Here is a 27812-nt window from a genome sequence, read left to right as displayed (position 1 = left end):
ACCCGTTACAACCAAGGTAGGCCTAAGAGCATCTCTGAACGCACAGTGCGTCGAACTTTGAGGCAGATGGGCTACAGCAGCAGAAGACCACACCGGGTACCACTCCTTTCAGCTAAGAACAGGAAACTGAGGCTACAATTTGCACAAGCTCATCGAAATTGGACAGTAGAAGATTGGAAAAACGTTGCTTGGTCTGATGAGTCTCGATTTCTGCTGCGACATTCGGATGGTAGGGTCAGAATTTGGCGTAAACAACATGAAAGCATGGATCCATCCTGCCTTGTATGGAGCATCTTTGGGATGTGCAGCCGACAAATCTGCGGCAACTGTGTGATGCCATCATGTCAATATGGACCAAAAGCTCTGAGGAATGCTTCCAGCACCTTGTTGGAATCTATGCCACGAAGAATTGAGGCAGTTCTGAAGGCAAAAGGGGGTCCAACCCGTTACTAGCATGGTGTACCTAATAAAGTGGCCGGTGAGTGTATATCTGTTGTAAATTCTACAATAGCTCAGAAAATGGCAAATCCTTGCAGCGTACACAGCGTGAAATCTACAGTCACACAGAGTGACTGCAGACTTTTTATTTTAGACTGGACAGTATAGTCCTCCATACAGCATTATGGTCACCATATATTACTGCATACAGTATTATGGGCACCACATAGCGCTCCATACAAAATAATGAGCCCCATATATTGCACCATACAGTATAATGGGCCCCATATAATGCTCCATACAGTATAATGGGCCTCATATATTGATCCATTCAGTATAATGAGCCCGTATATTGCTCCATTCAGAATAATGGGCCCCATATAATGCTCAATGCAGTATACTTGGCCCCATATAATGCTCCATACAGTATAATGGGCCCCATATACTGCTTCATACAGTATAATGGGCCACATATATTGCTCCATATAGTATATAATGGCCCCATATAATGCTCCATTTCATCCTCTGCCCAGGAACATCACAGTGAGTCAGGAGACGCTGAAGAGACTGGATCAGTAGGGAATGCTCTGCATTATGAATACTTAATCAGAGCACCATATACACCAGCCCCGCCTTAGGGCACGAGAATCTCACAATAACACAAAACTGAAAATAAAGATCAAAACAACAACCACAAGACCGATTTCATCAACCCAGGTATCATTGTAATCAGTATAACAGCGCCGACCTGATACTGTCTGTAGGTTACAGTGCACAATCCTGCTGACCGGTTCCCTTTAAGGGGTCACACTGCTGTGGTTTTGAGTCTGGGTAAATATGTTTATTGTATTTCTTTAAAGAGAATCTGTCATCAAATTTTTCGAATATAAGCTGCGGCCATCGCCATTAGGGGCTTATCTGCAGCATTCTGTAATGCTGTAGATAAGCCCCCGATGTAACCTGAAACATAAGAAAAACAAGTTAGATCATACTCACCCAGGGGTGGTCCGGTCCGTTGGGCATCATGGTCCGGCACCTCCCATCTTCATACGATGTCGTCATCCTCCTTGCTTCTGTCGCGGCTCCTGCGCAGGCGTACTGATTTGCCCTGTTGAGGGCAGAATAAAGTACTGCAGTGCGCAGTAGCCGGGAAAGCTCAGAGAGGCCCAGCGTCTGCGCACTTCATCTGCAGAACATGCCAGGGACAAGCTTCAGCACCCTCCAGTGCTGAAAAAAACATACGCTGGAGTGGTGCTTTACAACTGGTTCTGCCATTAAGGGGCTAAATAGGGGTATGGTTTTAGTGGGTGATTTAGAAACAATTTATACTTTGCGCTGGGAACTATTTATTGTCAACTCAGTCATTTTTGTCACTACATATTGGATTGCCACCTATTGCACCATAAAATATTGCCCATGTCTGAGTTTTTTTACACATGATAATCTTGGTGGATTTTTGTTTTCTTTAGTTTTGTTCAATTTGTGAAAACAAGTCAATTTCATCCATCCATCAATATGTTTCATTCATCTATCTACATCTGTTAATAAAGGACAGTAATGTTTGCCTCATTATCATTTACTTATCTATATATATCATTCTATCTATCGCTGTCTCTTTCCTATCACATATCTGTGTGTCTATATCATCTTTCCCATTTCTATCTATAATCTATTACATATCTATCTATCTCATATACAGTATATCTATTATCTATCACATATTTAATAAAAAAAAAAAAAATAGAAAAAACAGCACAGTTAAGAGGTAGGGTGCAGACGCCTCACAGGTACATACCAGTCCCAATAAATACTTTTCCAAAAAAGTTGAGGCAGCACCAGGCTTGAGAAAGGTCTGTACCCAGGACCGAGACGTTGCCACATGGGCTATTAAAAAGCACTTTATAACTTTGGATTTGGTGTGCTGCCTCAACTTTTTTTGGAAAAGTATCCCATATCTATCTAGCTATCTATCTATCTATCCCATATCTATCTAATATCTATCTATCCATCCCACATCTATCTATCCCATATCTATTAACTATCACATATCTAACATCTATCTATCTATCCCATATTTATCTATCCCATATCTATCTATCTATCTATCTATCTATCTATCTATCTATCTATCTATCCCATATTTATCTATCTATCCCATATCTATCTATCTATCTATCCCATCTCTATCTATCTAATATCTATCTATCTATCCCATATCTATCTATCCCATCTCTATCTATCTATCTATCCCGTATCTATCTATTATCTATCTATCTATCTATCTATCCCACATCTATCCCATATCTATTAACTATCACATATCTAACATCTATCTATCTATCTATCCCATATCTATTAACTATCACATATCTAACATCTATCTATCTATCCCATATTTATCTATCCCATATCTATCTATCTATCCCATATTTATCTATCTATCCCATATCTATCTATCTATCTATCTATCCCATCTCTATCTATCTAATATCTATCTATCTATCTATCCCATATCTATCTATCCCATCTCTATCTATCTATCCCGTATCTATCTATCTATCTATCTATCTATCTATCTATCTATCCCACATCTATCCCATATCTATTAACTATCACATATCTAACATCTATCTATCCCATATTTATCTATCTATCCCATATCTATCTATCTATCTATCTATCTATCTATCTATCTATCTATCTATCTATCTATCTATCCCATCTCTATCCGTGTATCTCTCTCTATCCCAGCTAATGAAGGACAGTGTACTCTTCCTCGGTCCCTCGCCATACACACACTGTACTCTCACGCTGTTGCTCTGGTTGCTTAGTAACTGGCCTCGCCTCATTCCACACTCCTGTGTCAACATTGTGTCTTGCTCTCTGCGGTTTTTCTAAATAAAGTTATTGAAAAACTGCCTCTTCCAACATGGCGGCTCCCATTGCGCCCTTGTTATCTATGCGCTGTTTATACCGAAGTTGGCAAAGATTCCAGCGTAATGTCGTGAGTGCCGAGTTGACCCGCCGCCCGGTGCCCGGCCTGTGGCGGAGTGTGACGGGTGAGTGCTCCCGCCGTTACCCGGCTGTTCTAGCATAGAGCCGGCTCAGCAGCTAGGGAACAATGAATGAGCGGCCGGGAATGCGGAAGCCGGACAGCCTGGACGCCACCCACGTGATTCTCAATGACTCCCTCACCCGGTGCGGCCCCTGGCAGCGTCTTACTGCAACCGCACGGTGTGAACTCGGGTTACAGCGCTGCTCTTGTTTGTAAATAAAGTTTGGTGAAACACATAGCCTGTGTTAGTGTTGCTCCTAGCAACCAATTACTTTATATCTTTAATTTTATGATTTAAAGGCAATATGACATTTGTGATTGGATTAGTTAGTGACATCTCCTGGTTCCCCACCAGGGGAATAAAAGGGATGAACCTGATGAAAGCCTGTTTAATAAGTGGACGTTTTGCCAAAGCAGACAGATTTTTACTTTTTAAATGTGTTGCCATATTCAGTTTATTTTCCCCATGCTTTAGGCACTAAGGTCGTGGGGTAGATTACTGCGTGCCAGAAAGCACCGCCATTGTTCCGATCACACCGCAGGTCGGCTTCCTCTGAGTATCGCCACTGACGGGCGGGACTGTGATCCCACATCCGAACACGGCCTTGTGATCCAGCGGGTCTGCGTGTAACTATCGGGTTACATTCACTAAGGGTATGTCTCCACGTTCAGGATTGCATCAGGATTTGGTCAGGATCTTACATCAGTATTTGTAAGCCAAAACCAGGAGTGGAACAAATAGAGGAAAAGTATAACAGAAACATGCACCACTTCTGCATTTATCACCCACTCCTGGTTTTGGCTTACACATACTGATGTAAAATCCTGACCAAATCCTGATGCAATCCTGAACGTGGACACATACCCTTACAACATGAAAATGGCCAAGAACCGCACAGGCACCCGTTCATTCATTGTTGGCAGGGGACATTTCGTGCCTCAGTTATCACTATAGGTGCACAATGTTTGATAAATTAGCAAAATTCAAAGATAGAATTTTTTTGTTTTGTTTTGCACATTAGTCCTCAGCGGTGCTGAAAAAAAATGTATTGAGGTTTTATACTTCAGTAAGGTATCGGCGAGGCCACAAATAATGAATTCTGCTAAAACGTGGATAACCAAAGCCACGTCACCAACACGGCTTGTGCCCCCATGGCCGATTATATGGGACGAGTTTCCCAGTTTCCTCTCATCCAAGAACAGCAGGCTGATTATTCCGATCATAGTGTGAGCAGAATGTGGTCTAATTGTCTCGGATTTGGAGAACAAAAAAATCCAACATTCTGTCTATCTGTGAAAGTCGCATCCAAGTATCCAATGACATCCGAGGGCGGTCCTGTTTTTTTTTTTTTTTCTTCCATAGACATGAATGGCCAAGTGCGCGCCAATATCGGATGCAGCTAGTGGATGCTGCACTTTTATTTCTTTTTCCTCAGACCTGTGGTTGTTGTGGTGAGCCGATCGTCCATTTCGGCAGTGCCCACTCCTTCTTCTTTATCTCCTTGTTTGTCTAATAAGAGTAATAAACAAATACAGCAGACTCCTAGTTATGTATTCCTGAGCGGCGCTGCGGCTGCTCAGTTGGCATAATGTTTCTAGAAATCCTATCCCCTGTCCTGGCACAGTAAGACGCTGCGTTTCTTTGCCCAGCGAAAATACGCATCATGAAACACTCATCGTGGGAACTTAACCGAAATCTTCATACATAAAAACCTTTTTATTGCCTCTTGCAAACCTCTATTCACATTGTGTTAGTAGTGGCCAGTAGACGCTGCATACAGCTCAGACTATTTGATTTAATAGTTGTAGTGAGATATTACTAAGAACAAGATGGCCTTGTGCAAGTAATGTGTAGAAGATCATTAGTGTGTAGGGATTTATGGATGGAGTAGGCTCTGTTCACACTATAATCAGGAATGTGTCCAGGCTTTCTCTCTGAATATTTGAAAAAAGAGATTTAGACAGAATCCTCAATGGAAGCATACACTTCTATGACACCAAGTTCAAATGGAGTCTGTACTTCTTTGCAGCTGTGTTTGTCTTGTCAGATGGGCACACATATGTAGACTACATTTGTATGCCTGTTTGAAATGACGGATACTTTCAGAATATTAGCAGTCTACACTTCAATCAGGATTTTGTTTAAGGCTTACAGTTGTGCTCAAAAGTTTACATACCCCAGCAGAATTTTTGCTTTCTTGGCCTTTTTTCAGAGAATATGAATGATAACACCAAAACTTTATCTCCACTCATGGTTTGTGGTTGGGTGAAGCCATTTATTGTCAAACTACTGTGTTTTCTCTTTTTAAATCATAATGACAACCCAAAACATCCAAATGATCCTGATCAAAAGTTCACATACCCTGGTGATTTTGGCCTGATACCATGAACAGAAGTTGAAACAAATGGGTTTCAATGGCTACTAAAGGTAAGATCCTCACCTGTGTCCTGTTTGCTTGTAATCAGTGTGTGTGTATAAAAGCTGAGTGAGTTTCTGGTATCCAGACAGACTCTTGCATCTTTCATCCAGACACTGACGCTTCTAGATTGTGAGTGATGGGGAAAGCAAAAGAATTGTCAATGGATCTACGGGAAAAGGTAGTTGAACTGTATAAAACAGGAAAGGGATACAAAAAGATATCCAAGGAATTGAGAATGCCAGTCAGCAACGTTCAAACTGTGATTGACAAATGGAAAATCAGGGGCTCTGTAAAAACAAAGCCACGGTCAGGTAGACCAACAAGAATGTCGTCCACAAGTGCCAGGAAAATTGTTCGGGATGCAAAGAAAAACCCACAAAAAACATCAGCTGAAATACAGGACTCTCTGAAAACTAGCGGTGTGGCTGTTTCAAGAAGCACAATAAGGAGACACTTGAAGAAAAATGGGCTGCCATTACTGCGCAAACTCCACCTCTCGTGTCTCACCTTTTCCTCATACATGCATACATACATACATACATGCGTGCAGAATTATTAGGCAAGTTGTTTTTTGGATCACATTATACTTTTTATACATGTTGTCCTACTCCAAGCTGTTCAGGCTTGAGAACCAACTACAAATTAAGTAAATCAGGAGATGGGCATCTCTGTAATGAGGAGGGGTGTTGTCTAATTACATCAACACCCTATATAAGGTGTGCTTAATTATTAGGCAACTTCCTTTCCTTTGGCAAAATGGGTCAGAAGAGAGATTTGACGGGCTCTGAAAAGTCCAAAATTGTGAGTTGTCTTGCAGAGGGATGCAGCAGTCTTGAAATTGCCAAACTTTTGAAGCGTGATCACCGAATAATCAAGCGTTTCATGGAAAATAGCCAACAGGGTCGCAAGAAGCGTGTTGGGCAAAAAAGGCGCAAAATAACTGCCCATGAATTGAGGAAAATCAAGCGTAAAGCTGCCAAGATGCCACTTGCCACCAGTTTTGCCATATTTCAGAGCTGCAACGTTACTGGAGTAACAAAAACACAAGGTGTGCGATACTCAGGGACATGGCCAAGGTAAGGAAGGCTGAAAAACGACCACCTTTGAACAAGAAACATAAGATAAAAGGTCAAGACTGGGCCCAGAATTATCTTAAGACTGACTTTTCAAAGGTTTTATGGACTGATGAAATGAGAGTGACTCTTGATGGGCCAGATGGATGGGCCAGAGGCTGGATCAGTAAAGGGCAGAGAGCTCCACTCCGACACGGACGCCAGCAAAGAGGAGGTGGGGTACTGGTATGGGCTGGTATCATCAAAGATGAACTTGTGAGACCTTTTCGGGTTGAGGATGGAGTGAAGCTCCACTCCCAGACCTACTGCCGGTTTCTGGAAGACAACTTCTTCAAGCAGTGGTACAGGAAGAAGTCGGTATCGTTCAATAAAAACATGATTTTCATGCAGGACAATGCTCCATCACATGTCTCCAACTACTCCACAGCGTGGCTGGCCAGTAAAGGTCTCAAAGAAGAAGAAAAAATAATGACATGGCCCCCTTGTTCACCTGATCTGAACCCCATAGAGAACCTGTGGTCCCTCATAAAATGTGAGATCTACAGGGAGGGAAAGCAGTACACCTCTCGGAACAGTGTCTGGGAGGCTGTGGTGGCTGCCGCACGCAATGTTCATCATAAACAGATCAAGCGACTGACAGAATCTATGGATGGAAGGCTGTTGAGTGTCATCATAAAGAAAGGTGCCTATATTGGTCACTAATTTTTTGGGGTTTTGTTTTTGCATGTTAGAAATGTTTATCTCTAAATTTTGTGCAGTTATATTGGTTTACCTGGTGAAAATAAACAAGTGAGATGGAAATATATTTGGTTTTTATTAAGTTGCCTAATAATTCTGCACAGTAATAGTTACCTACACAAACAGATATCCTCCTAAGATAGCCAAATCTAAAAATAACCCATTCCAACTTCCAAAAATATTAAGCTTTGATATTTATGAGTCTTTTGGGTTGATTGAGAACATAGTTGTTGATCAATAATAAAAATAATCCTCTAAAATACAACTTGCCTAATAATTCTGCACGCAGTGTAGTTTGTAAGCTTGCGAGCAGGGCCCTCATTCCTCTTGGTATCTGTTTTGAACAGTGATTATTGTTATGCTGTAATGTCTATTGTCTGTACAAATCCCCTCTATAATTTGTAAAGCGCTGCGGAATATGTTGGCGCTATATAAATAAAATTATTATTATTATTATTATTATTATTATTAAATGCCACCAAGTATCTCTGCTACAATATGCAAAACAGCACAGAGACAAGCCTCAAAACTTCTGGAACAAGGCAACTTGGAGTGATGAGACCAAAATTTTACTTTTTGGCCACAACCATAAACTTTACATTTAGAGAGAGGTCAACAAGGCCTATGATGAAAGGAACAACATTCCTTCTGTAAAGTACAGAGTTGGGTCGCTGATGTTTTGGGGATGTGTGAGCTACAAAGGCACAGGAAACTTGGTCAAAGTTGAAGGAAAGATGAATGCAGCACTTTATCAGCAAATCCTGGAGGCAAATTTGCACTCATGAGCCCGGAAGCGGCTCATGGGATGTACTTGGACGTTCCAACATGACAATGATCCAAAACACAAGGCCAAGTCGACCTTCCATTGGTTACAGCAGAACAAAGTGAAGGTTCTGGAGTGGCCATCTCAGTCTCCTGACCTCAATATCATTGAGCAACTCTGGGGAGACCTCAAGCGCGCAGTGCATATTAGACAGTCCAGGAATTTACAGGAACTGGAGGCTTTTTGCCAAGAAGAGTGGGCAGCTTTACCATCTGAGAAAATAAAGAACCTCATCCACAGCTACCAGAAAATATTTCAAGCTGTCATTGATGTTAGAGGGGGCAATACAGGTATTAAGAAATGGGGTATGGGAACTTTTGATCAGGGTCATTTGGATGTTTTGGGTTGTCATTCTGATTTAAAATGAGAAAACACAGTAGTTCGACAATAAATAGCTTCACCCAACCACTAACCTTGAGTGGAGAAAAAGTTTTGGTGTTATCATTCATATTCTTTGAAAAAAAGACCAAGAAATAAAAAATTCTGCCGGGGTATGTAAACTTTTGAGCACAACTGTATTTTCTGGGACTTTCCTATTCATTTGGAGCCTCTGGACACAGTGCGTGAATGCAGTGTGAATAGGGCCTTAAGGCTTCCTGTACACATTAGATAGCTGTTTTCCGAACTATAGTTTAACAGATCTTTCAGCCAGCAGCTGTCTCGCCAGTCCCTCCTATACACAGCAGTGCTTGGCATGTTGAGCAATCCTGTGTTCTCTATGAGAAAGCCACTCCCAGACATCTCTGGTGGCAGCTTATTTCTACTCCCCTGACATTCATCTTTTGGGGGCCCACATCTTCATTAGACTGTCGGCAGAACTTGTTGATATTAGCGTGTTTGGGTTGCATTGCACTAAATGTCTTGTTGTCACCACATAGGGTGGGATGTTCTGAGACGTGCCTGTTCCAAATTAAATTGTGAAATTGAAATACGTGCACGGAAGAGCTACGCTGATATATTGAGCATCAAGGCAGATCTGTTATATCATCAGTTATATTATGCTCATTTTTGGACATTCATTGTAGCAATATAGTTGGCTCAGCTTATCTCTAAATATGTGCTGGCATTAGCTTACATACATCTCTTTGGCTAAAGGTAATACTATATACACCCATCAGAAGAGCCTAGGTGTGTCTGTCACTTAGTTTCGTTTCTCTAAGGCTACTTTCACACTAGCGTCGGGCTCGGCCCATCGCAGTGCGTCGGGCCGAGGTCACCGACGCTAGCGTTGTCTCCGCCGCACAACGGGGGCAGCGGATGCATTTTTCCAGCGCATCCGTTGCCCCATTGTGAGGTGCGGGGAGGTGGGGGCGGAGTTCCGGCCGCGCATGCGCGGTCGGAAAAAGCGGACCGTCGGGAGCAAAAAACGTTGCATGTAACGTTTTTTGCTCCCGGCGGACCGCCACAACACGGCGCAACTGTCTCACGACGGTTGCGACGTGTGGCAATCCGTCGCAATGCGTCGCTAATGTTAGTCAATGGAGTAAAAACGCATCCTGCAAGCACTTTTGCAGGATGCGTTTTTTCTGCAAAACGACGCATTGTGACGGATTGCAGTTAACGCTAGTGTGAAAGTAGCCTAAGTCCGTTAAACAAAGACATTCCTAAGACCCCATGATCTGATCATAGACTCCATGTTACAAGGAAAGACATGCATGTATGAAGCAACAAGGATGGAGTCAGAATAGATAAATATAAATCCTGCACTCACAATTCCCATACACATCAGACTATCATTTAATTGTTTAGCAATATAGAGCATAATAGTGGACAATGCTAAGTCGGCCTAGGCCTTGTCCATTTTTTTAATCTATAAGAACATAGTGTAGAATTTGTATGAATATATTTCACTTAGTGCGAGTGCAAAACTTTGCCTTTTTTGCTGACACATTTGGCAGTATATGTGCTGATTGGTCTGATACTTACAGTATTCTATCTGTGGGGGTACATGGGCATATTTCCTAATCTAGCCCCCATATACAGATTCAAAGATGTTAAGTTATACATACCCTAGGATATCATAGGGCTGAAGGTTCCTGGTGCTTCAGACCCCCTCCATGTTCCGTAGCTCATTAGATATCCTAACAGGGCGTGATTTGTTTAAAATCTCTATTAATAATTGTAATTTTTCTTACAGCACCGATTAGTCAATTAGCGGAGTCTTCTATTTCCAACTGTGACTTAAACACTAGTTCCAAATTCCTTGAAGAATGCTCTGGGCCTCTTCATCATTATGACCTTCTAGTGAAGGACTGTGTCCTAAGGAAAGATGAGCATCAAAGAAGAGTCATGCAGAACTTGCAGAGGCTTCATGAGGCTCTCCGCGGGTACAGGAAGGAATCCAAAGGAGTTTTGTCCAAGGTCAGCAATGAAAATACACATGTATATATGTTTTTCTATGCCTTTTACCCTTCACGTATTACCTTAGGCACATAATTTGTAGTTTGCGATCAGTGTACTACTAATGTGCCAGCAGAGTTCTGAAATTTTTACATAAAGAGAATACAAATCTGTGTATTATAAAATAGCTTTTATTATATCAAATTAAACACACATAGAAGGTTAAAAGTGGTGATAACAACATCACAGAATTTTGCAAGGGAAGTAAGACTATCAAAAAAGGATTGTTTTCTGCGAACTCATAGGCTCACATTGCCGAGTTTGTTCAACACACAGTCAAAAATCGGGCTTGTCATCGATATATATACTAGATGGTGGCCCGATTCTAACGCATCGGGTATTCTAGAATATTTATGTAGTTTATTTATGAAGATTTTAGAATAATACATTGAATACACAGGATTCGGCCGGTTGCGACCAATTAGCGAAGTGTGGTTCAAATCCTGCGCCAATTCGCGGCCGGACTGCGCCTGTCGCTGATTGTTCGCGGCCGGCCACGTATATAGCACAGCCACGTAGTATATAGCACAGCCACGTAGTATATAGCACAGCCACGTATATAGCATAGCCACGTAGTATATAGCACAACCACGTAGTATATAGCACAGCCACGTAGTATATAGCACAGCCACGTAGTATATAGCACAGCCACGTAGTATATAGCACAGCCACGTAGTATATAGCACAGCCACGTAGTATATAGCACAGCCACGTAGTATATAGCACAGCCACGTAGTATATAGCACAGCCCACGGAGTATATAGCACAGCCCACGGAGTGTATAACACAGGCCACGTTGTGTATAACGCAGGCCACATAGTGTATAACGCAGGCCACGTAGTGTATAATACAGGCCCTGTAGTATATTGCACAGGCCACGCAGTACATTGCACAGGCCACATAGTATATAGCAATGTGGGCATCATATCCCTGTTAAATAAAAGAATTAAAATAAAAAATAGTTATATACTCACCTTCCGTTTGCCCCCGGATCCAGGCGAAGAGGTTACCGACGCTCCTCGCGCGCTCCGGTCTCAAGAGTGCATTGCGGTCTTGCGAGATGATGACGTAGCAGTCTCACGAGACCGTTACGTCATCATCTCGCGAGATCGCAATGCATGGAGCGGTCACCTGTTCTGCCTGTTCTGGATCCGAGGGGCCGACGGACAGTGAGTATATAACTATTTTTTATTTTTTTTAATTATTTTTAACATTAGATCTTTTTACTATTGATGCTGCATAGGCAGCATTAATAGTAAAAAGTTGGTCACACAGGGTTAATAGCAGCGTTAACGGAGTGCGTTACACCGCAGCATAACGCGCTGCCATTAACCCTGTGTGAGCGCTGACTGGAGGGGAGTATGGAGCGGGCACTGACTGCGGGGAGGAATGAGCGGCCATTTTGCCGCTGGACTGTGCCCATTGCTGATTGGTCGTGGCTGTTTTGCCGCGACCAATCAGCGACTTGGGATTTCCATGACAGACAGACAGAAAGACAGACGGGAGTGACCCTTAGACAATTATATAGTAGAATATATATATATATATATATATATATATATATATATATATATATATATATATATATATATATATATATATATATATATATATATATATATATTTTATTTTTTTTTCCCTCTGACCGCACAGTCCGATGGAAAGATTGGACATATGCAAAGCCTCACACAAAAAAACATGGGTACATTTGCTATCCATGAAAATCTCGGATAGCACTTGTCTAATGTATTCAGTAGTGTGCATGAGCCCTAAGGCCACGTTCACACATATTCAGTATTTGGTCAGTATTTTACCTCAGTATTTGTAACAAAACCAGGAGTGGAACAGTCAGAGGAAAAGTATAAGGGTATGTGTCCACGTTCAGGATTGCATCAGGATTTGGTCAGGATTTTTCATCAGTATTTGTAAGCCAAAACCAGGAGTGGATCAATTATAGGAAAAGTATAATAGAAACATATGCACCACTTCTGTATTTATCACCCATTCCCGGTTTTGGCTTACAAATACTGAGGGAAAATACTGACCAAATACTGCTAGTGTGAATGTGGTCTTAGTATAGGGTAACACAAACATTTAAAAAATCATCCAAAAAAGTGGGATGATTTTTTTTCTCACTTGTCATCCATGTGCAGTCTGTTTTTTTTTTTTTTTACAGTAGCAGCTGTTTAATTTTAGAAGACCATTTACAGTTTCCTATGTTACAGGATTACCATATATCCATAAAAATCGGTTGCTAAACTGTGGCCAACTAATTTTTCTTCTCTCATCCATAGACTTGAATTGGGTGAGTCGCATCTGTTTTCCAGGGGAAAATCGTGCATGCTGCAATTTTTTATTCAGTCAGTGAAAAAAAAATAGTTCATCTGCACGGCCTCCATGAATAACACTGGTTCGAGTGCAATCAGTTATAATTTTTTTTTTTAGAACGGATAGCACTCAGACCGAACGTTCAGTTGTGCGTCACTATGAAACACATGTCAGAGGCAACATAGGCTCCGATTCACTAAAGTGTTTTGGTCAGTCTTCTGGCGTAAAACCACCTTAATAAGTCACAAAGGTTTTGTGAAACTCCAAAGTTGCCTAAATTTTTGTGATCTTTTCATCCTAGTCTCGACCAACTTCAGAAAAACGGGTGGCACATGGACGGGGTATGGCTGAGCGCACCTTTTAATTAGTGATATAAAACACCAGATTGGAAAACAAAACAATACAAAAAAAATATAAAATATATTCAAATTAAAGCCAAGACATACAATGTATATAAAAGAATGCCTTTATTTATTTTTTGGCAAATGGCACTTCATAATGTGCCTGTACTTGGAACGATTGATAAAAAATATATATGTATTTTAACAGTGAATTGATAACAGGACGGACAAAAATAATAAAATTCATAAAAATTCATGTAGGACTTGGACCACACTAGGCGCAAAACACCCTCAAAGTATGTACATATGTCTAGTGCATAGGTATCTAGCCATGTGTAAAAAAAAAACAGGGTGGAGCAATGTGCAAAAGTGCAACAATGTGCAAATATGCAAGAAAAAAAAAAAAATATATATATATATTAATATATATATTATAGTGCAAATTGCGAAGCAGTGAATAAATGCTACTAAATCCAATTAAAGTAAAATAATGTGAGTGTATAAACCACATGTACTATATACCAGGAACAAGGTATATAACTAACGGTGATATATGTACTATTCAAAGTAAAAGGTAAAAAAAGGGGGACCAAAGTGTATGTCATACAAATAAGGGAACAACCTTGATCAAGGATAAGGTGGTAAGAATGTATATGCCAATATCCTACATGGTTAAATGCACCAATGGCAGGGTAATAAGAATGGTACCAAATACCTGCAATGTCCGTCCCTCGAAGTACAGCGCAGCCCATTGACTGCCGCTTCAGGGCTTAACTTTAGTGGGACTACTGTCCAGTGTTCAGTGATAACATCTTTTTTTAAATGAGACAATTTGATCCCATTTTCTTCTTTTTTTTTTTGTGTCAGTATGATGAAAAAATATATTTTTAGTCCTTTATTACATTTTTGAGTGTTCACTATAAATAATGGAACTGTTTTAAACCTCAGGTCATTCTGAGTGTTCCAAATCCAGTTATGTGTACTTTATTTTGCATTCTTTTGCTTTTACACCCTTTTTTTGTTTTTGGGTCTAAAGCTAAATTTAAATGGAAAAACTGTTTTTTTTTTTCTTTCTTTTTTTCTTTCCACTCTACATTAGTTCATCTGAACCACCTGAAGGGTTAACAAGCTTGCTAAATACTATTTTTAATACTGTAAGGGATGCACTTTTAAAAATAGAGGTACTTGTGTAGGGTTTTTAATCTATTGGCTCTTCTAAGGCACTTGAGAACTGAATCGATTCTTAATTTAAGAGGTTTCGGAATGTTCTTTAAAAATTTGAAAAAATTGCTGCTAGATTTAACAAAAAAAAAAATAAAAATGTCTGTCTCCCAAAAAATCAATGGACATGTAAAGTAGTTAAATCAACATAAAGTGCACATATGGGAAATGTTAGTTATTAACTATTTTTGGTTGGAACAACTATTCGTTTTTGGAATTAAAGGGGTTGTCCGCTACTCAGACAACCTCTCCTCAATTGCTATATTCCCACGTGAGCCTTGAAGCCAATCATCAGCTGCTTCACTCTCGTTTCTTTTGGATATAATTCTTATGCGGAGGTAGTTGGAGAGCAGCCGCAGCTCTCGCTTCTTCCAGGAGTCCATTTCATCCAAAGGAAGTGAAACTGAAGTGACTCCTGATTGGGTGGAGGGCTCTCGTGGCATAACAATGTCACACGAGCCTGGTGAGGCCAGGTGCCGACGTTGCGGGAGTGTAGTATAGGCTGGTTTTATTTTATATGGGGTAATATAGCAAGTGAGAATGGGTTGCCTGAGTAGTGGACAACCCTGTAAGATTTTATTTGTACACTATTAAAGTGTGAAAATTGTCTTAGCTACCAAAGGCACAAAATGTGGACAAACTCATGACAAGGGCGGAAGGGAGGAATTGTTGAGTTATTTTTGTGTGCTTTTTCTGTGTTGAGTGTTTTTATTTAAGTGTATTCTTTGGTATTAGCAGGATCTACTCTTTCCTAAAACATGATATTTGTATTACGGTAGCTCTTAAGTACTGATAGTCAGTTGATCTTCATCTCCCCAAGTTTGTCTACCCTGATGAACGTTACACAGTTATTTTCTTTGCGCTAATAAGTTAAGACAGGAATGTACTTCAGTCTTATCTATTGCTTAGTTGATGTGCCAGGATGAAATAACAAAAATGCTTATTTTAAATAAGCACTCCGTTTTTTTTCATTATCCACTCTTTTAGTAATCAATAATGTGTGTGTGTGTGTAGTGAGTATATTAAAATACCTGTGTGCCATCTACGACAGCCTCACATTAACCTATAACACGGCCGATGTTTTATCGGATAGCACCCACACCAATCATATTCTATGGGGTAGTGCAGATCTGCTACTTCTTTTCTCATGCTGATGCGAGAAAAATCACTGCGAGTGGCTCCAGAATTCGGATCTCGCTCTCCTATACATACAAATCTATGGGTGCGTGTTGAACATTAGGCTGCATTTGGAGTCCAACATCCGTGGACTCAGACAATGGAGAAGATGGAGAAATTAAGTTCTCCATCTTCTCCACTGTTGTTCTGTGATTATTTCATGGAAGAGAATTAGAGTTTAAGCCAAGTGTCATTAGCATAATTGTCCGATTCACTTTCCTGAAAATATATACACCAATGCGACCCCAGCCTTAGTCTCAGACTACATAGAAAACACCGGTGAGCTGGCCGGTCATTTGATAACAGATCGGCGCTGGCAGTGGTGGAAGAAAACGACCAGTAGGTATTGCGATACACTATCTATAAACACAATGATCGCTGACAGTGGGTATGAAAATAAAAGAAATGCCTGAGTTCTTGTTGAACTGTATATCAGGTGTATGTTAAAAAAATAAAAATCGATTCCTTTTTACTCCTTGCAGCATGCCTAGTATGTATGTATAGTATGTAGGTAGATATAATGTATGCATGAATTGTCTAAATATATACAGTACAAGGGAGAAAGCTGCCAATAAGTGGGGAAAAGTTCACATCTCAGGAATAGGTCAAGCTCAATGATTGCTTTGGCGTAGTCCACACTGATTGACAGCTGTCTTTCCTATGCACAGTAAAAAGTAAAAGGCTGGCATTTACAGCCAGTAAGTCAGCCATTTTTTTCCAAGGTGGCCAAACCTCATTAAGTGTGTGCAGGATGCGCCTTTCATTCCACCTTCCCTGTGCCCAACTGCATGTTTGTGCACTTGTTTGGGCAAGGGAAGACATTGGCTTGGGCTTGCTCCTTTCCAGGCAATAGCAATACTCATTACAGGTAGTCCTCGACTTACGACGTTGATCCGTTCTTACACGGCGTCGTAAACCGAATTTCTCTAGTCACCTTCCACGACGGCATATGGAGGTTGTCTCTTTGCCCTAATGGGGAACAGGAAACACAGAGGTTAAAAGGACCTCCCACCTCCCACTTGCCAGTGTCTTTCCTGTTCCCCATGGGACAGGGAGAGGTTTCCTCATGTGCTGTAGTGGCCGGTGGCTACGGTACCTTGCAGGCGCTGCCTGTTTAGCCGGGCAGCAGATGGTCGCCTCTGGCCTCCTCCTCATGCTGCTCCCGTCGTCCTGCTTGCAGGTCCTCGGGACCCCCTCCCGGCCTTCCCGCGCCCCCACGAGGGCAAAGCAGGCCGGGGTTCCCTGACCGGGCTCCTCCTGGAGCTGCCCGGCGTCCTCCTCCTCCATGGTCGGCTCGGCGTTCCGGAAGTGACGTCAGCGGCTCTCGCGCGTCACTTCCGGTTTCTTCATGCATTCAGAAGCCGGTACTTCCGGGTTTCGCCGGCCGGCGTGTCGGACCGCACAGCTCCCTCACCTGGATTCCGGAGGGGGAGGGGGATTAATCGCTGGAGCAGGTGCTTGGACGGCGTCCATAAAAGCCTGCTGAACCACCACTGAGGTAAGGCTATCTCCTTCAGTATGGAAGGTTCTTCATGCCCCGTATCTGCGGAGCCCAGCGCCACCCCTGCCTCTGTAAGTGTTCGCAGGGATGGGATCCGGGAGGAGTGTAGCAGGGGTTAGAAGTCCTCACCCCTCTCTCCCTTTATATATTTCAGGGAGAAAAACCTGCCCCTAAAGGTGCCTATAGAAAGAAGTGCCCTATCTGTTCCTCTAAATGTCCTCCTAACTGGGACAAGAAACTCTGTCAGTCATGTACAGACAAGATAATAAGAGCTGAGCAGCCATCACTATTGGATGAGATTCGCTCATTAGTAAAACAGGAGGTACAATCTTCTCTGGCAGCCTTTACACCTCCACCCCCACCTCCATCTCCGCAGCCACAACCTCATTCCCCGGCTAAAAAGAGGAAAATTCAGGTTGTGGAATCTGACTCTGATTCGGACCTCTCTCATGCCTCATCTGTTGGCTGGGAGGATCCAGTATCTCCTAAAGCTGAGGTCAGGAAATACCTCTTTTCCTCAGACTATATTGAGGATCTAGTCTCTGCTGTCCGTAATACCATGGGACTAGAAGAGGAACCTGTACCGCAGTCCATACAGGATCAGATGTTCGGTGGTCTTTCATCGGAGAAGAGAGTGGGCTTCCCAGTTCATGCCAATATCATCAGTATGATTAATCAGGAATGGGAACTACCTGAGAAGCGTCTCAGTACCCCTTCAGAAATGAAGCACAGATTTCTGCTTGAGGATGACCTTAAATTAGATATTCCCAAGGTCGATGTGCAAGTGGCTAGAGTCGCCAAGAAAACTGCACTCCCCTTTGAGGATTCTTCCCAATTGAAGGATCCCATGGATAGGAAGATCGAAAGTCTCCTCAGAAAATCATGGGAAACTTCTGCAGCTGTCCTTAAGGCTAACGTCGCCTCCACCTGTGTGGCAAGAGCTCTCTCCTGCTGGCTTGAAAAATTAGAGAATCACATATCTCAAGGTACCTCAAGAGGCGAGATATTGGATTCCCTACCCATTTTGCATAAAGCTACAGGGTATTTGGCGGACGCTTCTCTGGAATCTGTAAGAGTCGCCGCCAGATCCCTCGTGCTTTCCAACTCTGCCAGAAGAGCCCTCTGGCTTAAGCTCTGGAGTGGGGATATCACCTCTAAGTCTAAGCTCTGCACCATACCCTTCAAAGGAGACTACGTCTTTGGTCCTGCCCTAGACGATATTCTCGATAAAGCCACCGACAAAAAGAAGGCGCTCCCTGAGCAAAAACAGCCTAGGAAACGTTTTTTTCGTGGCCCACAACCTCAGTCCTCTCAAGCAAGAGGCAAAGGAAAAACCGGCAGGTGGAGCTACGCAAAGGGTAGGGGAAAGAATATCTTTGTCCCGCAACAGCAGCAGCAACAATCCCAGCAGGACAAACAATGACTCCGACCCGGTGGGGGGAAGACTCTCGAAATATGTGGTTCAGTGGGAGGATATTACCAGCTCCCACTGGGTTCTCAATGTCATCAGAGACGGCCTGTTAATAGAGTTAATTTCTCCCCCACCTCAGGGTCTAAAAGTCACTTCCCTTCCATCATCAAGGGATCGCAGTCTATTGTCCTTAGGTCTCAAAGACCTTATCAGATCAAATGTAATTTCCCCAGTCCCACAATCAGAGTGGGGAAAGGGACACTACTCCCGACTCTTCCTGGTTCCCAAACCTTCAGGAGACGTCCGGATTATTATAAACTTAAAGGGTCTGAACCAGCACGTGAAATATCGCAAGTTCAAGATGGAGTCCGTAAGATCTGCGATTCCTCTGATAGAACATCACTCTTTTATGGCTACCATCGATCTCAAGGATGCGTATTTCCACATCCCTATTCACCCGAGACACAGAAAATATCTCAGGTTTGCGATACAGGAGAATCATCGGGTGGAGCACTATCAGTTTGGAGTCCTTCCCTTCGGCATTTCATCAGCACCGAGGGTGTTCTCCAAGGTGATGGCCGAAGTAGTGTCATTTATCCGAAAGCAAGGTGTCTGTATAGTGCCCTATCTGGACGATCTTCTGATAGTTGCTTCCACCGAGATAACCCTGATAGCACATGTCTCTACCACTACAAAAATCGAGAAAACCGGTGACCAACGCCATCTACAACAAGATCTGGAAAAAGTTTTCTTCATTCTGTCTGCCTAACCTTCCAGACCCCCTCAAGCCTAATATACCCATCATATTGGACTTTTTGCAAAAAGGCTTGGAAATAGGTCTCAGGCCCAGTACCCTCAAGGTCCAGGTCTCTGCACTTAGCTCGGTCTTTGATCAAGATTTAGCGAGTCATCGCTGGATTAAAAGGTTCATGACATCGGCTACTAGAATGAATCCTAGAAAACAGGTCATAGTTCCCCCATGGGATCTCAATATAGTTCTGCAGGGTCTGACAGGTCCACCCTTTGAACCACTATCATCTTGTTCTCCACAAAACCTAGCCTATAAAGCCGTGTTCTTGGTTGCCATTACTTCAGCCAGAAGGATTGGTGAATTACAGGCCTTGTCTACACGAGAACCTTATCTCCTGGTAAGAGATGATTCAATTGTGCTTCGTCTTGATCCGTCCTTTCTTCCGAAGGTTATCTGACTTCCACCGTTCTCAAGAGATTTTTCTACCAACCTTTTGCCACAATCCAATTTACAATACTTGGACCACACCAGTACATTCCGAATTGATCATAACCTGTTTGTCCATCTCTCAGGACAAAACAAAGGGAAAAAGTAGCCAAAAGTACCATCGCTACATGGATCAAGAAGGCTATTACGGAAGCCTATCTCGCTCAAAACAAGTTACCTCCAGTAGGTATCAAAGCCCATTCAACAAGATCCACTTCGGTTTCCTGGGCAGAAAAAGCAGGCGCATCTCCGGAGCAGATTTGCAGGGCAGCAACGTGGTCTTCACTCCATACCTTCTCTAAACATTACAGACTAGATGTATTGTCCAACAAGGACTTAGCCTTCGGCCGCAAAGTACTCCAGGCCGTTGTCCCTCCCTAGTGCCAAAATTAGTTGGTATTCCTCCATATGCCGTCGTGGAAGGTGACTAGAGAAAATAGAATTATTCTTACCGTTAATTCGGTTTCTAGGAACCTTCCACGACGGCACTAATTTCCCACCCGATATATATTCCTGGATTAGTTCTGGGATTTCAAAGGTAAACCAGTGCAATGGTCTCAGTTGTAAGTCACTGGCAAGTGGGAGGTGGGAGGTCCTTTTAACCTCTGTGTTTCCTGTTCCCCATTAGGGCAAAGAGACAACCTCCATATGCCGTCGTGGAAGGTTCCTAGAAACCGAATTAACGGTAAGAATAATTCTATTTTCGATGTAAGTCGGACCATACATTCATACAGTACTGTACCATAATAACAGTACAGTACTGCAAACACTTAGCCTATCCAAACACCTATCCTAACACAGTACCCTACATAATTATGGTGTTATGGCGTGCAGGAGACTCGTTTTCCTCGTGTAACCGGGTACAGTACTGGACTCTATTCTTCTGCCACTGCACGTAGTTGCATGTAGTTCGACTTACGACGCAAACCGTGTAAGTCGGAACGAGGCCTCGTATAAAGCGTTGTAACCACGAAACGATGTAACTCGAGACCGTTGTAACCCGAGGACTAACTGTAGTTCCTGCTAGTGGGTAAGCACTGAATGAGTGGGCACTTAAATGTGTGTACAATCCACAGTCTCAGTGATGCTTTCCTTGGTGCCCATCCGTCACCCACTTGTCTAAACGTAGACAATTATGTGTCGCCTCTAATTCACATTGGTTCTCGCTTATGCCGGATGATTAGTAAGACTCTCTCTGTACGCGTCATGTTGTGTGACCCCTGGTCCGTAGTATATGACTCTGGATATAAGTTATTACGCCTTCATGGTATATATCAGTAAAATAGGATGCTTTACACCACTTACAGTACTCGAACTTTTCATCCTAAACCCTTCTGGGAGTTTAAGTGAATGTTCTTAATCTGAATTCATTTTGAAAAAGCGAAGTTTGATAGAATCACGGCAATTTACATTGCTTGGGCAGTTCAGTTCCTAATTCTTAAGAAAATGTTCTCAGGCGATGAAGTGGTCTACTTTAACACAGAAGTGTTCCTTGTGGAAAGTGATATAATGCTAAGGCTTTTTAAGGAAATAATTACACAGCAAATTCTGGCTAGAATCATTTGTCCCTGATTCTTTAAGAAGATAATGATGGATCCAAGAAAAGGAAATCGCACATTTTAAAAATGGGGAAAAAAACTACATTAGCTGCTTTAAAAAAAAAAAAAAATCACATTAAACATGCAGGGTTTTTGTGCATGTATGGGAGAAATAGTTGCCGAACCATGTTCTTATCTAACAATTGCTCAGAGCATGGGTGGGCAATTTTCCCAAGAGGCTAAATGAGAGACCGTGACTGTTGTAGAGGGCTTAACCAAAAGGCTGAAATTAATTCTGCTCAGTATTAATATTGAAAATATTAACTGCAAATAATATTATTAGAAATATTATATCACTGAAGTGAATATTGAGCAGAATTAATAATACTGATATCCCCCTATATATTTTATGAGCCCACACACAGCCCCCATATAGACTGTATGAACCCTCACATAGCGCCTACAGTGTGAGCACCCACATAGCCTCTGTATATACAATGTGAACCATCACATAGCGCCCCAAATACAGTATGAGCCCCCACATAGCCGCCTATATCCTTGCAAACATCCAATACACGTATGAAACCCCAAAAAAACATACTCTCCTCACACCCGTTCCCTCCGCACAGCAGATGAGATGTAATGACATCATCGCGTCTGATGTCTCAGGTCGCACACATTGGTGGACGTAGGAGCCGGCGGCGGAGGATGCGGATAGTTGTGACTAGGGTTGAGCGAAACGGATCGTTCATTTTCATAAGTCGCCGACTTTTGGCAAAGTCGGCGTTTCATGAAACCCGACCCGATACCTGTGTGGGGTCGGCCATGCGGTACGCGATCTTGGCGCCAAAGTCGCGTTTTCAGCCAATGAAGGAGTGTGGGCAGAGTGATGACATAGGGGTTAGGGGCGTGCACGCCTATGATAATTCTAGCGCTTGTGCGCAGCAGGGATTTGCAATGTGTAAAACGAAATTTTCGAGGCTGGGACGGAGGGAGAGAGAGAGAGAGAGAAAAAAAAAAAAAAAAAATAGATCCCCATTGACGTGCATAGGGTTTCGTGTTCCGGCCGATCCTCGACTTTTCGCAGTAATCGGCCGATTTCGCCCGACTCGACTTTTCAAAAAGTCGGGTTTCGCAAAGCATGACTCGACCCTAAAAAGGTCAAGGTCGCTCAACCCTAGTTGTGACATTGGGAAACGGGGCGAGGGCATGGTGCAGCCCATGGGCCACTGTTTTCAGACCTTTCCCTATCTTGGTCTGCGGGCCGGAATTGGATTGCACTTTGCCCAGCTTTGGCTTAGAGGGATTGTCTGCTTTTTAAAAAAAATATAGATCTACTATATAATTGTCTAAGGGTCACTTCCGTCTGTCTGTCCTTCTGTCTTTCTGTCTGTCTGTCATGGATATTCATTGGTCGCGGCCTCTGTCTGTCATGGAATCCAAGTCGCTGATTGGTCGTGGCAAAACGCCCACGACCAATCAGCGACGCGCACAGTCCGGAATAAAATGGCCGCTCCTTACTCCCCGCACTCAGTGCCCGGCGCCCGCATACTCCCCTCCGGTCACCGCTCACACAGGGTTAATGCCGGTGGTAACGGACTGCGTTATGCCGCGGGTAACGCACTACGTAACCGCTGCTATTAACCCTGTGTGTCCCCAATTTTTTACTATTGATGCTGCCTATGCGGCATCAATAGTAAAAAAATGTAATGTTAAAAATAATAAAAAAACAAAAAACCTGCTATACTCACCCTCCGTAGTCCGCCGAGCCGCTGTGCCGGCCGCCATCTTCCTTTCCCGGTGATGCATTGCGAAATTTCCCAGAAGACTTAGCGGTCTCGCGAGACCGCTAAGTCGTCTGGGTAATTAAGCAATGCATCCTGGGAACGGAAGATGGCGGCCGGCGCAAGCGGCTCGGCGGAGCTACGGTGGATCCCAAGCATCGGTAACCGATTCCTGGATCCAGGCGCCAACGGAAGGTGAGTATATAACTATTTTTTATTTTAATTCTTTTTTTTTTAACAGGGATATCATGCCCACATTGCTATATACGTGGGCTGCGCAATATACTACATGGGCTGCGCAATATACAACGTGGGCTGCGCAATGTACAACGTGGGCTGCGCAATGTACAACGTGGGCTGCGCAATGTACAACGTGGGCTGCGCAATGTACTACGTGGGCTGCGCAATGTACTACGTGGGCTGCGCAATGTACTACGTGGCTGTGCAATATACTACGTGGGCTGTGCTATACACTACGCATACTTATTCTAGAATACCCGATGCGTTAGAATCGGGCCACCATCTAGTTGTGTTTATAAAATGTTATGTCGAAAATAAACTGAAGTTTATTGCTGTTTTTGTTTTTATTCAAAATGTAGAAGCCTAATTATAGCAGTAGCATAGTGTATGATATTTTATTGAATAATATTACCTACCACATTTAAAAAGAAAACAAAAAAATCATGTGCAAACATTGACCTGCAATGCGATTTATTTACGGTATTTATTTATTTTAATCGGCAGCAATTTTTGCTGCAGTTTTTCATTTTTGTTTATATACCAATCTATCATAACTACCATAAAATAATTTGGAGCCATATTTTTAACTTTGAAGTCTATGGATCCATCTGATAATGGGTTTGTTTTTTAGTACAGAACATTCCCAGTACACTAGAAAGATTCACAAAAGAAAGTGTTTACAGATATTACTAGTAAAAACGGATTTGCAACAATTTATGCTGCAGTTTACACTACTGATTACTAGTTTCATTATTATTTATATAGCACCATTAATTCCATGGTGCTGTACATGAGAAAGGGGTTACATACAGGGTTATAGATATCGTCTACAGTAAACCAATTTACAATGACAGACTGGTACAGAGGGGAGAGACTGTTTCATAGTTTGCAAAGCCTAAGGTGAGATCTGCTCCAAATCCAGTGTCTAAATTACTTAAAAGTATAATTGTGATGTATACAGTTGTGCACAAAAGTTTACATAGCCCTGCAGAATTTTTGATTTCTTGGCCTATTTTCAGAGAATATGAATGATGACACCAAAACTTTTTCTCCACTCATGGTTAGTGGTTCGGTGAAGCCATTTATTGTCAAACTGCTGTGTTTTCTCTTTTTAAATCATAATGACAACCCAAAACATCCAAATGACCCTGATGAAAAGTTCACATACCCCATTTCTTAACCCCTTTCTGACCTCGGACGGGATAGTACATCCGAGGTCAGAACCCCCGCTTTGATGCGGGCTCCGGCGGTGAGCCCGCATCAAAGCCGGGAAATGTCAGCTGTTTTGAACAGCTGACATGTGCCCGCAATGGCGGCGGGTGAAATCGCGATTCACCCGCCGCTATTAACTAGTTAAATGCCGCTGTCAAACGCTGACAGCGGCATGTAACTGGCGCTTCCGGGCATCCGGCCGGAAATGCGCGCATCGCCGACCCCCGTCACATGATCGGGGGTCAGTGATGCTTCTGCATAGTAACCATAGAGGTCCTTGAGACCTCTATGGTTACTGATCCCAGCTAGCTGTGAGCGCCACCCTGTGGTCGGCGCTCATAGCACACCTGCATTTCTGCTGCATAGGAGCAATCTGATGATCGCTGCTATGTAGCAGAGGTGATCGAGTTGTGCCAGCTTCTAGCCTCCTATGGAGGCTATTGAAGCATGGCAAAAGTAAAAAAAAATTTTCAAAAAATATAAAAGTTTAAATCACCCCCCTTTCGCCCCATTCAAAATAAATCAATGAAAAAAAAAAAATCAAGCCTACACATATTTGGTATCGCCGCGTTCAGAATCGCCCGATCTATCAATAAAAAAAGCATTAACCTGATCTCTAAATGGCGTAGCAAGAAAAAAATTCGAAACGCCAGAATTACGTTTTTTTGGTCGCCGCGACATTGCATTAAAATGCAATAACGGGCGATCAAAAGAACGTATCAGCACCAAAATGGTATCATTAAAAATGCCAGCTCGGCACGCAAAAAATAAGCCCTCAACCGACCGCAGATCATGAAAAATTGAGACGCTACGGGAAACGGAAAATGGCGCTTTTTTTTTTTTTTTTTTTTTAAGCAAAGTTTGGAATTTTTTTTCACCACTTAGATAAAAAATAACCTAGACATGTTAGGTGTCTATGAACTCGTAATGACCTGGAGAATCATAAAAACCAATGATGTCATTTAAAAGTACAACTTGTTTCACAAAAAATAAGCCCTCACGTGGCCATATTGACAGAAAAATAAAAAAGTTATGGCTCTGGGAAGGAGGGGAGCGAAAAACGAACACGGAAAAACGGAAAATCCCAAGGTCATGAAGGGGTTAATACCGTGTATTGCCCCTATAACATCAATGACAGCTTGAAGTCATCAGCTTGCAAACTTATGTTATTTTTTGGTTATTTTATGGTTAGCCAATAAAGGTATGACTCTGAGAATATTTTTGTTATCATTGGGCATAAAGGTGTTCACCTCGACTTTTCTGGCTAACACGGTACCACAATGTAATTTGTTATTGTACGTGAAGGCAGACTGTCCCTTTACTTTCCCATTACTGAGATAGGAGATGGCGCCGGGCACTGAGTGCGGGGGGAGTAAGGAGCGGCCATTTTCTTCCGGACTGTGCGCATCTCTGATTGGTCGTGGCAATTGTCGTGGGCGTTTTGCCACGACCAATCAGCGACTTGGATTCCATGACAGAAAGAGGCCGCGACCAATGAATATCCGTGACAGACAGGACAGACAGATGGAAGTGACCCTTAGACAATTATTTAGTAGAGATATATATATATATATATATATCTACTATATAATTGTCTAAGGGTCACTTCCGTCTTTCTGTCTATCCTTTCTGTCTGTCTGTCTTTCTTTCTGTCTGTCACGGATATTCATTGGTCGCGACCTCTGTCTGTCATGGAATTCCAATTCGCTGATTGGTCGCGGCAATACGGCCACGACCAATCAGCGATGGGCACAGTCCGACGGCAAAATGGCCGCTCCTTCCTCCCCGCAGTCAGTGCCCGCTCCATAATCACCTCCAGTCAGCGCTCACACAGGGTTAATGGCAGCGGTAACGGACCGCGTTATGCCGCGGTGTAATGCACTCCGTTACAGCTGCTATTAACCCTGTGTAACCAACTTTTAACTATTGATGCTGCCTATGTGGTATCAATAGTTAAAAGATCTAATGTTAAAAATAATAAAAAAAAAAAAAAAAATCGTTCTATACTCACCGTCCGTCGGCCCCCGGATCAGGATCAGGCCTTCCCCGCTCCTCGCGACGCTCCGGTGACTGCTCCATGCATTGCGGTCTCGCGAGATGACGTAGCGGTCTCGTGAGACCACTACGTCATCATCTCGCGAGACCGCAATGCATGGAGCGGTCACCGGAGCGTCGGTAACCGCTTCGCCTGGATGCAGGGCCAACGGAAGGTGAGTATATACGGTAACTATTTTTTATTTTAATTCTTTTTTTTAACAGGGATATGATGCCCACATTGCTATATACTACGTGGGCTGTGCAATATACTACGTGGGCTGTGCAATATACTACGTGGGCTGTGCAATATACTACGTGGGCTGTGCAATATACTACGTGGGCTGTGCAATATACTACGTGGGCTGTGCTATATACTACGTGGGCTGTGCAATGTACTGCGTGGGCTGTGCTATACACTACGTGGGCTGTGCTATACACTACGTGGGCTGTGCTATACACTACGTGGGCTGTGCTATACACTACGTGGGCTGTGCTATACACTACGTGGGCTGTGTTATACACTATGTGGGCTGTGTTATACACTATGTGGGCTGTTATACACTACGTGGGCTGTTATACACTACGTGGGCTGTGTTATACACTACGTGGGCTGTGTTATACACTACGTGGGCTGTGTTATACACTACGTGGGCTGTGTTATACACTACGTGGGCTGTGTTATACACTACGTGGGCTGTGTTATACACTACGTGGGCTGTGTTATATACTGCGTGCGTGGGCTGTTATACACTCCGTGGGCTGTGCTATATACTACGTGGCTGTGCAATATACTACGTGGGCTGTGCAATATACTACGTGGGCTGTGCAATATACTACGT

At 42.8% G+C, this 27812-nt stretch overlaps 1 protein-coding gene across 4 annotated transcripts in view; it reads left to right on the top strand.

Annotated features, from left to right (window-relative positions):
- The first annotated feature begins 3319 nt into the window (after positions 1-3319).
- AFG1L (AFG1 like ATPase) overlaps positions 3320-27812 on the top strand; it is a 192854-nt gene continuing 168361 nt past the window's right edge. For 3 of the 4 annotated variants that reach the window (XM_077289598.1, XM_077289597.1, XM_077289599.1), the window contains exons 1-2: positions 3362-3497; positions 10685-10908. In XM_077289598.1, the coding sequence (XP_077145713.1) occupies positions 3368-3497; positions 10685-10908 (354 nt within the window). In that variant the 5' untranslated portion in view covers positions 3362-3367. Of the gene's footprint in view, positions 3498-10684; positions 10909-27812 lie in introns of all 4 variants that reach the window. The other variant, XM_077289596.1, reaches the window with a different exon arrangement.

This window comes from Ranitomeya variabilis, chromosome 2 (assembly GCF_051348905.1).
Source record: "Ranitomeya variabilis isolate aRanVar5 chromosome 2, aRanVar5.hap1, whole genome shotgun sequence".
Taxonomy (NCBI): domain Eukaryota; kingdom Metazoa; phylum Chordata; class Amphibia; order Anura; family Dendrobatidae; genus Ranitomeya; species Ranitomeya variabilis.
The sequence above is the reverse complement of the archived record's forward strand: the minus strand, read 5'-3'. Positions and strand labels throughout refer to the sequence as shown.